This window comes from Periplaneta americana, chromosome 1 (assembly GCF_040183065.1).
Source record: "Periplaneta americana isolate PAMFEO1 chromosome 1, P.americana_PAMFEO1_priV1, whole genome shotgun sequence".
Classification (NCBI taxonomy): Eukaryota; Metazoa; Arthropoda; class Insecta; order Blattodea; family Blattidae; genus Periplaneta; species Periplaneta americana.
In genome coordinates this window covers 5,940,846-5,954,191 of record NC_091117.1, presented here as the reverse complement: position 1 = coordinate 5,954,191, position 13,346 = coordinate 5,940,846, and the positions used below count along the sequence as shown (strand labels likewise).

Sequence of the window (13,346 nt, the reverse complement as noted above, 5' to 3'; positions counted from 1 at the left end):
TCTATTGCAAAGTAGATTTATTAACGTCTGGCGTCCACAACTCTGTTATGCTCAGCCGTGCACTCGAGAGCAATGCACTCTGAGGAACACCACAAACTTGCGCCACATTTATCTACCATTAAGTAGATTCGACAAGGACGCCCTTTACCACATATCCTCTTCAACATCTACTTAGAAAATTTAGTGAAGAACTGTTTTCAGGACATGGGAGGGGTGATAGGAGGAAGAAGATAGGGAATGCAAATTGTCCTGCCCTATCATCCCATAATTTTTTTTTCCAAATCTTTTTGAAACATCCTGTATAATTTAAGTTTTATATGGGACTGAAACATGGGAAGTAAATAATAATTTAAAATTAAATTACTGTAAATGAAAATCGATTTTCAAGGCACATAGCAAAAGTTAAAAATTAGAAAAGATTAGTAGCTAATGGCTAGTGTAGGTCTACGTTATTACAGAAAAATTAATATTAAGAATTATGTACTGCTTTTGTGAAGTAGGCCTAAAAGCAACTGAATTGATCTGAATATGTGATAAGAATACACGAGGAAAGGTACCCAGAAAGGTGTTGGATTGATGTCTACCTGGCAGAAAAGCGTTATGAGATTAAATTTCAATTTTCTAAACTAATGAAGGTAAAGTCTGAATTTATTTTACAGTTATTGTATTCCCTATAAATAGAGTGATACCAGTTTATTTGAAAAAAAAAATGTTATTATTCCCATATTGTTTTATCATTTTTGTAAATTTAAATTATTTAAAAAATAGTTATTTATGGTACTTGTGAGGTAAGTGCATCTTTATTGCGCGAGTGGAAAGATTTAAATTACACGAGGGCAATAAAGATCACGCTCACAAGTACCATACGTAATTTTATCCATGACCATAACGAAAAATTAAGTTTTACAAAAGAAAATATGTTGAAAATAAATCCTCATATAATCACATACCATGGCATGGATTTTAGAATCGATACGTGTACTAGGTAGGTTATGATGTAGGAGGCCATGATTAGTGAAGAATGGTATCTAAGGCGTTGGATAAATAACAAATTATAATTAATTATATAATTTTAATATATATTTTTTCATTTTAAACGTGTATTTTCGTCTTTTTGAAGTTTCAGGGATTATTTAAAGTGTTCACGGGACTAATGTGATTAAAATAATTTCACATTTTACTTCTGTAAACTTAAGAGGAATATTAAAACGTAATTAATCATCGTGTCTGTTTAGCTCAGTTGGGTAACGCGTGTTGTTTTAAAATCCTATAAACCCAACTTCGCAGGTTCAAGTCTCCTGAAGTACATATTAGATATGGATGCAATGCACAAATTACGATGTAGTAGATAGAGAAAAGAGAAGGAGATTGAGTGCATGTATATTTGAGAAATGGTAATGAAGAAGTAGAGGTAGTGACATCTAGTAACTAATATATTAACTTCTTGAGTAATAGTTCAATGGAAAAGTATACGAGTACTAGGAAAATACTAATGAACTGTGAGATAAAGTTCAAACTGTGAGGTAAAGTCTTTATCTCACTAGTGAAATAAAGTAATGTTGAATAAAAGCCTACTTTGCAAACGCAAAAGTATTTAGTAAAGGCGTGTTTTTCGTTATGGTCATGGATAAAAACTTTTTATTCCTATACTTTGTAAATTTAAATTATGTTCTGAAAAACCGTTATTATTGCTGTTACTATATATTTTTTTTACATTTTAGTAACTTGCAATTAATTTTTTAAAAACCGTTATTATTCCTACATCTTTTAACATTTTTGTAGAATTGAAATTATTTTTTGAAAAATCGTTATTATTCCTATATTTTAAAACATTTTTGTAAATTGAAATTATTTTCTGGTCAAAAGTAGTATGACGTAGTAAAAGTGTAATGGTCGTAGCAAAATTCGTTAAACATAACGACAGCTTTATGTCGGCAGAAATTCTCGCTAACTACACCACAAAGTAAGCACAGGCATGGACTCTTTTTGAACCATTAAGGGCCGATTGTATAAACCATTTAATCTTAGATCAGAGGTTAAATTGATCCTTGTTCTAGCTGAACTTGGAATTTTGTGTTGTATAAAGTCTAATCTGAGATTAATTTGTCTCAAACTAAAGTCAACTTTGACTGAAGAAATTTCTCCGATTAAGTTAGATGATCCAAGTTCAGTTATTTCTTTTCTGTTTGAAATATACTAGTGACAGATTGTGCAAATAAAATATCCATTATTATTAATATTAATAGATATGGTAGGTACATATATATATATATATATACATATATATATATATATATATATATATATATATATATATATATATATTTCAATTTCTTGCCTTAATACACAAACATTCTTATATTTTATAAGGCTCTATCGTGTTCAGCAGTATCAAAGAATATAACCTATAATTATATTATGTTTATAACAACTATTAATTATTAATGGATATGATAGGTACATTCATAAATTTTCAATTAACTGTATTACTAAACGAAAATTGTCGTTTTATAAAGCTTTATTATGTTTAGCAGTATCAAACACCATAACATGATAACAACTTGGAGAAGTCAACCTTCTTCTTATTGTCCGCCATTATTTACATTGCACAAAACAAACCAGTGTCTCCAACAGAGTATACGGAAAGTCGCCAAAAAGTAGTTGTAAAGTCGCTAGATTTCTCATTATCAACAAAGAAAGATTAAATTTTATCACTATGGGGTGCTAAAAAGTTTGCTAAATCCCTATTTAAGCAATATAAAAGTTAAAAGAAATTGTTGTTGAAAAAGAGTTAAAGTCGCTAGATTGGCAACACTGAACAAACCTCTCCGCGCATCACGTATTTCACCTGTTTATGCGATGTTACCAAATCCTTTTCACGTTAACTTAGATTGCATTTGAACCAAGGTAATTTCATCGCAGAAAAGTTTTATACAATAGAAGTGTCTGAACTCGGTTCACTTTTCGATCTTCGATCAAAGTTGATCTTTAGTCAGGGAGTTTTATACAATTGGGCCTGAGTTAACTGTCTGTTACTGTAGTGTGAGATTATAGACTTTAAGCAGAAACACCGATGAGGAAGTTGGGCCAATCTAGTAAAATTACTGGAAGTCGCTTTGATAGGCAAGACATTTTCTGTGAAGGCATTATTCACGACGGGGAACATTCAACGCCATTGACGACCTCACTGCTGATCAGGGTCGGACTCCCTGTCATTGCAGTCCGCACTCGTGTATACCCAATCACCACGAAATGATGACTCGCGAACACGGGAAACTCTTTTATATGTAAGCACTTAGCACTTCACGTGTACTTACCAGCATCCACCATATGCTGCCAGGTAGGGAAGCGCTTTTTCACTCGAAAGCTGACTTTCTGCAGGGTGATGACGTAAGACAACATGGCGTAGCGGACTATATTCCTCCGCATCAGTCTTCCTCTCTCATCCTGGAAAAGGCAAAATCCAACTATTAGCCCGTGCTGCCCTCGCAACTAACACCGTCTGTGAAAACTATGGTGACGTAGTGGTTAAGGCATAACTTTAGGGGAGAGTAGGGTAGTATCGGACATCGGGTAATATCGGACAGTGCGTTTCTTTCATCTACCAACAGATGGTAGTATCTGATGACATGGTTACGTTTCTGTATGCGACATCACAGAAACGTAACCATGTCATTCAGGTACTATCATCTGGTGGAAGATGAAAGAAACTCACTGTCCGATATTACCCGATGTCCAATACTACCCAACTCTCCCCTAATATTAAAAGAAAATTATGGCTTTGGGTTGAAACAGAAAATAATCCGCTATTAACTGATTGATCTTTAATTTTAGGTGGCAGCACGACGAAATTTGGACTACACATCACTGGAGGTACACTGATTGCCGGGCATGAAGGTGAGATCCAGAACGGCATTAAAACATGGATAGTAAGAATACAGACGGACGGATGGAGTGAATGAGTGAGTGGGTGAGTGAGTGAATGGAGGCTTCATGCAATACTAGATGGATACAGGGATGTATCAATGTATCAATGAATTGCTGGATACTTGAAAGAAAGGCTGATTAGTGGATCAAGGATTCAACAAAGATACCCGTGGTTAGTTGGACGAACAGATGGATGTATAGATTAGATAAGATGGGTTACGATAGCTTAGATAGACAAAATAAAACAGCACAGATTAGATAGAAAATATAAAATAGAACAATTTGAGAGACAAGATAAGATAGGATAGATTTGATGGATGAGATAAGTTATTATAGATAGGCAAAAGAGGGTATATTAGGTAGACAAAATAGGATAGATTAGATAGAAAAGATAAGATAGGTTAGATTAAATAAAATAGATTAGATAGATAAGATGAGGTAAGATAGATTAGATAGACAAAATGAGTTAGAATAGATTAAACGGGCAAGATGACTTAGGATAGTTTAGATATACAAGATGATTTAGTATACCCGTATATTACATAAAAATAACATAGGATATATTAGATAGATAAGATTGGATAGCTCATATAGGCAAAATAAGATAGATTAGGTACATAAGATAGGATTGATTAGATAGAAAATATAAGATAGGTTAGATGAGATAGGATAGATTAGATAGACAGAATTAATTAGGATACATTAGATAGACAAATTGAGTAGAATAGATTAAGTAGAAAAGATAAGACATGATAGATTAGTTAGAAAGATGACTTAGGAAATATTAAACAGACAAGATGAGTTAGAATAGATTAAACAGGGTGATTCACAAAGATTTACCGCCACTTACGGATCTTATTTCCGAAGATATTTTGAGCAAAAAAAGTCATACCCTATAAACATGTCTCCTAATCTCAATATTTTCAGAGTTACACTAATTTGAAGTTGTTAGCAAAATACCCTTTTTATTTAGTTTTAAGGGTAAAAGAATAATACAAATAGAGAATGAATTTCTTTAATTGGCTAGTGTTCTGAAGCTAAAAATGTGTTAATTGCTTTGTACAGATATTGTTTTTCAATTTTTTAACTAAAAATGATATCATTCTTGCTCACTTATCACAAAAATTGTTAAAAATCATACGACTTTAGGAACTTGATTCTTTACAGTTTAATAAATGCATCCTAATGCAGCCTACAGTCTTGAAGAATTTACAAGAGTGGCGTGATTTGTAACAATTGTGATAAATTCGCAAGAAAAATGTAATTTTGTACTTAAAAATCGAAAAAAAAAAAATCTGTAAGAAGCAACTATGGAATTCACAACACTTTTTTAGCCTCAGAATACTAGCTAATTAAATAAATGATACTCCTGAATAGTTCATTCTTTATCTGTAATATTCTTTTACCTTTTAAACTAGAGAATAATGAATTTACTAAAGATGTTATTAATTGGTCCAATAGAATAATATCAGTTATAATGACAATTAATATTTGAGGAGAAAAATTCGCTCCGGCGGCGGCAGGGATCAATAAACGTCAACGCATATACCTAATTTGGAGTCAGGACACAAAAGGGAAACACTGTAGGGGAAGAGTTCGATCCGGTGCTGTGGATTGAATTCGGCGTAGCTCAGTGGTCAGAGCGCTGTTCGATACCCGGCGCCGGAGCGAATTTTTCTCCTGAAATATTAATTGTCATTATAACTGATATTATTCTCTTGGACCAATTAATAACATCTTTAGTACATTCGTCTAGCTAGCAGTGCATTATTCTGTACAGATTGCTGTGCACTTTACTGCGGAATCCCGGCCATTAATCACTCAGCTGAGTGCGCTCCTTGTATAATGGCAGTTGTCTTGAAATATAAACGTCAACGTATATGCCCAACTTGGAGTCAGGCCACAAAAGGGAAACACTGTACGGGAAGAGTTCGATCCGGTGCTGTGGATTGAATTCGGCGTAGCTCAGTGGTCAGAGCGCTTGGTACATAGAACCAAGGACCCGTGTTCGATCCCCAGCGCCGGAGAGAATTTTTCCCCTCAAATATTAAAGAATAATGGTATTTTACTAACAACTTCAAATTAGTGTAACTCTGAAAATATTGGGATTAGGAAAAATGTTTATATGACTTTTTTTGCTCAGAATATCTTCGGAAATAAGATCTGTAAGTGGCGGTAAATTTTCTTGAATCACCCTGTATAAAAAGAAAAGATAGGATAGATTAAATGGACAGATTATGTTAGATTAGAAAGAGATGCAAACAGAAAGACAGACAGATGTAGAAAATACATAGAAAGTTAACGAATACACGCTCGTACAAAGACACAGAGCTGTAGTGCCTCAAACGCGTAGGTGAGATGCTCAATCGTGCACGGGTGACGCATAACAGACGCTGTGACGTGAGAACAGTTACAGACCAGCTGATCTATTTATCGTATCAATTGCCTGAGCATGGAAATCATTAGTGAAAATATTTACACAGCGCTACGGCGGTCCTAGACCTTGGGTGAGCGGCGCGCATAACGGGTTGTGAAGGCTGTACCCCCCGCGCGAAATTTGTGACTTCGTCCTTCAGAGCTGTTCGCCGCTCGCCAGTCACCACACGTCCATGTCTGGGATATTTGTGTCACCTGAAAGCGACGACGGACGATACAAAAATGTTCTTATGCAGAGCATTCAAATGCCTCAGACGTTCACTGACCGACCAGCATAGTGCTGATGCAAATCCACAGCACGCTTCAGCCGGCACAGGAAGTGCTTCGAGATTGAAATAAAATTCAAACCTACAGGTTTAGAAATATCACGCAAGAAACAAGAAGTTTACCACGCAATGAGGAATCAACATGCCACAAGTAAAAGAGTAATAATAAATACAAATCGCATCAACAGAAATGAAACATAGTTGATGATTAGGGTTAGGATTTTGATGATCTATAAATCATAAAAAAATGTCCTAAAACAATACATTTATGACCTAAAAATCTTTCAAAAATGCTCTAAAAGTTGATCTTACATTCTAAAATTGCCTTAGTAGGAAAAGAAGTTTCGTGCTACTTAATATTTAGACTAGTAATTAAATTAAATTCTAGTACCAACATTTACTTACTTACTTATGGCTTTTAAGGAACCCGGAGGTTCATTGCCGCCCTCACATAAGCCCGCCATTGGTCCCTATCCTGAGCAAGATTAATCCATTCTCTATCATCATATCCCACCTCCCTCAAATCCATTTTAATATTATCCTCCCATCTACGTCTCGGCCTCCCTAAAGGTCTTTTTCCCTCCGGCCTCCCAACTAACACTCTATATGCATTCGCCCATACGTGCTACATGCCCTGCCCATCTCAAACGTCTGGATTTAATGTTCCTAATTATGTCAGGTGAAGAATACAATGCGTGCAGTTCTGCATTGTGTAACTTTCTCCATTGTCCTGTAACTTCATCCCGCTTAGCCCCAAATATTTTCCTAAGCACCTTATTCTCAAACACCCTTAACCTATGTTCCTCTGTCAAAGTGAGAGTCCAAGTTTCACAACCATTAAGAACAACCGGTAATATAACTGTTTTATATATTCTAACTTTCAGATTTTTTGACAGCAGACTGGATGACAAAAGCTTCTCAACCGAATAATAACAGGCATTTCCCATATTTATTCTGCGTTTAATTTCCTCCCGAGTGTCATTTATATTTATTACTGTTGCTCCAAGATATTTGAACTTCTCCACCTCTTCAAAAGATAAATTTCCAATTTTTATATTTCCATTTCGTACAATATTTCAGTCACGAGTCATAATCATATACATGTTTACTTGAGCAAATTTTTCAGGAGGTACGAAGAATTGATTGTCTGTAGTAATAAAATTGCATGAGTGCTGTTTCATCTTACTTTATACTGCTTTTGACCAATAAAATGTTAAGACAGGCCGTCTTTCAACCAATCATGGCTGTTTATCGCTACAATTTTATCACTTCCCTAGCATTTGTTTCCTTGTTTGCCAACATTTAAAACTGAAAATTCTTTACGGTACTATAAAACATGTTTTACGATCGTCTTTTGATTCCCGCATAGATAGTCGACTGAAAATGGCGGCTCCGTTCAAACGTTTTGGCGAAGATAACATTAATAAAATAGAATTTTTGTAAGTCAATTAATATTTTATTGTATTAGAGTACTTCATTTCTTCTAATCTTTATATACTTTCTCGTAATCGTGTAAGAGTCAATTATGTTCCACTCAAGTTTTGATTTTCTCTAGATAAATCGAAACCTTTAGTGAAATTATGCTAATAAAATGAAACCACGAGTGCTATTTAATAAGATTATTCAGCGAATAAAATTAAACAACTTGCAAAATCAAATTACTTACGTAAATGATGATAATCATTATAAAACACATCAATAAGACATTATTATGTTTCCTTGTAATGAAGTTCAAAAACAAAATGCTGTCTATCACGGCATACTAAATACTATTGCCATCTCAGAGAGGAAATACGAAACAACAATACTTAACCTCAAAAGTAAGATAAAGTGAAATGTTATATTAACAGAATAAAAACACGAAAGGTTTTTACAGACATTTATTCATTACTCAAAGTTACAGTTATTGAAAACGCAATTTTCAAAGTTAAATTTTGTTGGCATAATCAGATACGACGTTTCTTTACAAAGCGTCTTATCAAGAAACACAGCTGTGCTTGGTTGATTTAAGGCGGTTCTGAAACGTTATTGGCCAATATCGCAAATTCATCCTATAAGTTGAATAGTCCTCTACGTGTTTGGTATTTTGAAGTGACTAATTTTTATTAAAATCTATACTAATAATAAATCTGTAACCGACATTTTTCTGGTAATTTTCGATTTTCCAAAAATAATTGGTCCTAACATATATAATTAACCACCCTGAAACCGAAAATCGCTTTTTTGAAATTTTTGTTTGTATGTCTGTCTGTCTGTCTGTCTGTATGTTTGTTACCTTTTCACGCGATAATGGCTGAACCGATTTCGATGAAAATTGGAATATAAATTAAGTTCGTTGTAGCTTAGATTTTAGGCTATATGGCATTCAAAATACGTTTTTTAAAAGGGGGTTATAAGGGGGCCTGAATTAAATACATCGAAATATCTCGCTTATTATTGATTTTTGTGAAAAATGTTACATAACAAAAGTTTCTTTAAAAATGATTTCTGATAAGTTTTATTCTCTGAAAAATTTTGATAGGACTGATATTTAATAAGATAAATGAGTTTTAAAATTAAAATAACTGCCATCTAAGGCCGTGTAATGAAATAAAAAACAAATGACTTCGTCTATAAGGGGCCTTGGACACAACAATCGAAATCTATTAAACATAGCCTACAGAGAATGTTCTGTGTTTGTATGAAGCTAAATTAACCGATTTGTATAATTAATTATTATTTCATCATTGGAAAGTGTAGTTTCTCTGGATGGACATAATTCTATAATGTTATTACAGTAACTTGTGAGTGAATTGAGGACAGGTAAGATTAAAATAGCTTCTTATGCACAGAAAACTTGATAGGTTATTCTGTATATTCATTTCCTGTATTTCTTATAATAATGTTTATGATCATATTCATTTTTATCTCAGAGAATTAACGAACAACGAGAGTGTATTGATTTAGTATGCAGTAATAGTACGTTAGCTTAGCAATCCATTATTTTATAATTCAAATTTTAACTATGCTCAATTGAATCGTGTTAAAATACATAACATATATATGCAATAAATGCAATGCAAAAAAAATTGGGTAATGAGCCAAGCAGATTATGTTGCGCTGTTGTAAAAGCTGTTCCTCCTGAGATTCAAGAGCTCCCACAACAAATTAAAAACTTTCTAATTCGAGTACATCCGTTATCAACACCTTTTTACATAATATAATATAATATAATATAAACATAATAATAAATCTGTAGCCAAAATTTTCCTTATAATTTTCGCTTTTCCAAAAATAATTGGTAATAACAATTAAGAAACATGTTAAAGGAATTGTCATTGCACCAAATGAGTGGTCTCTGGATCAAAATGATAGCATTTTAATATTTTAAATACAATTTAAATTAAGTAACATATTAAACGATTTATCCTTCTATCAAACACGAATGTTCCCTGGATCAAATGTCCTATTTTAATTATGTAATTACTTTATATTTATTTCTAACGGGTGCAGCGGAGCGCACGGGTACTGCTAGTATAGTAATAAGTCTTAATATGTGACATAACGTACATGACCTTCAATATGGCAAAAATTTGTATAAGCGCTTGTTTTGACATTATTAACACGGTGGAAAAAAAAAATAACTTTTTTATCTTGTCCCATGAGAATGTTTGCTTGTGAGATATAGAAAAATTATACACGTATTATTGGAATTTGGCTACACTGCGATGTTAACATGTGAAGTTACAGTAGACTACAGTGAGCCTAAAACCTGTCTTACGTGCCACCTTTAACAGCAGAAACTATTTAAGAGTGATAATGATTTGGACAGCGTGGGCAGTAAGCGAAACCCGAACAGGCGCCATGTCCAGTGTATGTGCAGCTCCCTCCCTCCCTGCAAGTAACGGAGGCGATGATTAGTGAGGCGGAACAGTTCCCTGCACTTCCGCCTATCTGCATGGCGAGGACCACAAGGTGAAGGTAACAGACGACCTAAGCGTCTGCGACTGACCCACATACTGACTGCAACTCTGATGGGTGGCGTCTTCAGCACAATGTACAGTGTGTTGATCAGGAAACTGACGCTGCTGGGAAAACAACTGTATGTATACTAGTGGCAAAAAAAACCGGACCGACCCTTATATTGACGGACCATCGGATCTGTGCCCCTTCAGCGCTGTCGTCGTTCTTGGTAAGGTTAACGTCCACTCCACCCGCTTTCCTCCCACCACGTTAAACAGCAGGCCACGAACCTTGCCGAACAGGGATGTTGCCAAACTTCCGTTAAACGGTGTCATAAATAACTGGTCCTCCATGCTACAATATCATTTCTTTCAATCAAAATAAATCTTGTATTTCTACATTTTTTAAACCTAAATCCCATGTCTCGAATCACTTTCCGTAGTTTTTCTCTCCAACCTTGAAAAATATTGCTTCTCTCGCAAGCTTCAGTAATTTCTTCAATGTTGGAACTCCTTTCTGCACGGTATAAAATTCTTATATCTTCTTAAAATATACATTGGTTCATATCATCTACAAGAATTAAAGTTTCCCTTGATCTGTTCTTCTCTGGTGACTCTAGCTTTTCATCTCGTGCACAGACTCCCTCTCTCCTGATTTTCTTTATTAGGAGTTCTGACCTGCCTATATAAATTACATAAAATGTTGTATTAGTATTAGTTAAGTAAGTAATTTTAATACGTAATCAATTGAAATAAAATAAGCCTCACCTGTGATCACAGCTGCTCTTTTCGCTGCCTGATTTAGAGGGAACAGATATTGACTTGTTTCTTTCTCTTCATCGCAAAATGCTATTACGTCCTTGCTTAATAATATTTCTTTCGCCACTCCGTGCTACAGTATTCATGTTGAGTTGGCAACACTGGACTGCAAGTGCAAATAAACTGTCCCGCAAGAAGGCCAAAATTGTGAGTAGTGGGGGACAGAAAGGGAGAGAGATAGAAAAGAGAGAGATAGGAATGCAGGGAGAGAAATGAATTACCGAAGCTGAGAAGGAATTAGGGTTCAGTTCGCATATCTTACGGGGGCACAGATCCGATGGTCCGACAATAGCTGATTTCAGAGCCTTGTTCACTCCAGAGCACGATAAACTGGTAACTAAGGCTTTCGTGGTTGTAATTAACCGTTCATTTAATCACAGAATGTAATATAGGGTTTCTATTAATTGACACCTTCACTCTTAACTTCACATATTCTCCGAGCGGCAGCAGGAGCTTCATAATCTTGTTCCCAGTAGTGCCTATGAGGACTCTAATCTCAAACTTCATCACTTCTATTTTATATTTTTGTATAGAAAATTGACGACTGTCATACGTTCACAATAAACAATAATAACCATAGCGTCCTGTAAATTGCATTGCCAAAAGAAAGAAAATCATTAAAATCTTACAAAGCACCAAAATTTAAAAAAGCGATATTACCTAATGTATGTAAGGGAGAGTCGGGTAGTATCGGACAGTGCGTTTATTTCATCTACCACCATATGGTAGTACCTGAATGACATGGTTACATTTCTCTATGCGACATCACAGAAACATAACCATGTCAATCAGGTACTATCATCGTGTGGTAGATGAAAGAAACTCACTGTCCGTTATTACCCGATGTCCGATACTACTCGACTCTTCCCTACTTATTTACACTGCAAGTGGGCAAGCACCCGGTGGCAGTGATATACACAATATAAACAATACACAATAAAATTTACAATACACAATACAATTATACAATACACAATACAATAAGAATACACAATACAATTTAACACAATAATTACAATTAATAATAATACATAAAATACCTAATTTTACAATACAACCTACATATGTATAGGTTCTACATAAGTTTCAATAGTCTTTCACTTTATTCTCATCTCACTCATTGTAGTGGCACTATGACGCATTTCACTGACACTCTATAACACATTTCACTGACACTATAGAACACATTTCACTGACACTTTAGGACACATTTCACTGACACTCTATAACACATTTCACTGACACTTTAGCACACATTTCACTGACACTCTATAACACATTTCACTGACACTACCTATAGAACATATTTCATTGACGCTATAAATTATCGTCCACACCTGTGGAGTAACGGTCAGCGCGTCTGGCCGCGAAACCAGGTGGCCCGAGTTCGAATCCCGGTCGAGGCAAGTTACCTGGTTTTCCGGTGTTTTCCCTCAACCCAATATGAGCAAATGCTGGGTAACTTTCGGTGCTGGACCCCGGATTCATTTCACCGGCACTATCACCTTCATATCATTCAGACGCTAAGTAACCTAGATGTTGATACAGCGTCGTAAAATAACCCAATAATATAAATAAAAAAAATATAAATTATCACTGATCGGAAATATTCACTGCACTGTAAAACCATAACTGACTCACCTCGCTTCACTGATACAACAGTTCAAATAAGACAAACAATTACACCCTTATGCATACTTATAAACAGAACTACATTTAAACTAAACATTTCTAGTCTAAGGCCCTCTTACACGCTATTTTTAAATAATTTACAATTCAAACCAAGGAATTAATAATATGCGTTAAGTTAGTCTGTCACTTAATAAACATGTTAAAGTGCTACCATAATTTTGAAACACGCTGTATTCGTAATTTTAATCCATATTTAACATTACTTGCAAATAATTGGTAGCATATCTTTGAAGCATTATGGATGGTCTTTTGTGGTAAACTAGTT

The 13,346-nt window shown here is 34.7% G+C and overlaps 1 protein-coding gene across 1 annotated transcript in view; it reads right to left on the bottom strand.

The window, feature by feature from the left end:
• Window positions 1-13,346, bottom strand: part of Best2 (bestrophin 2) — a 478,470-nt gene that overhangs the window by 172,318 nt on the left and 292,806 nt on the right. The window contains exon 4 of the mRNA XM_069829668.1: window positions 3,318-3,447. Coding sequence (XP_069685769.1) covers window positions 3,318-3,447 — 130 coding nt within the window. The remainder of the gene's footprint in view (window positions 1-3,317; window positions 3,448-13,346) is intronic.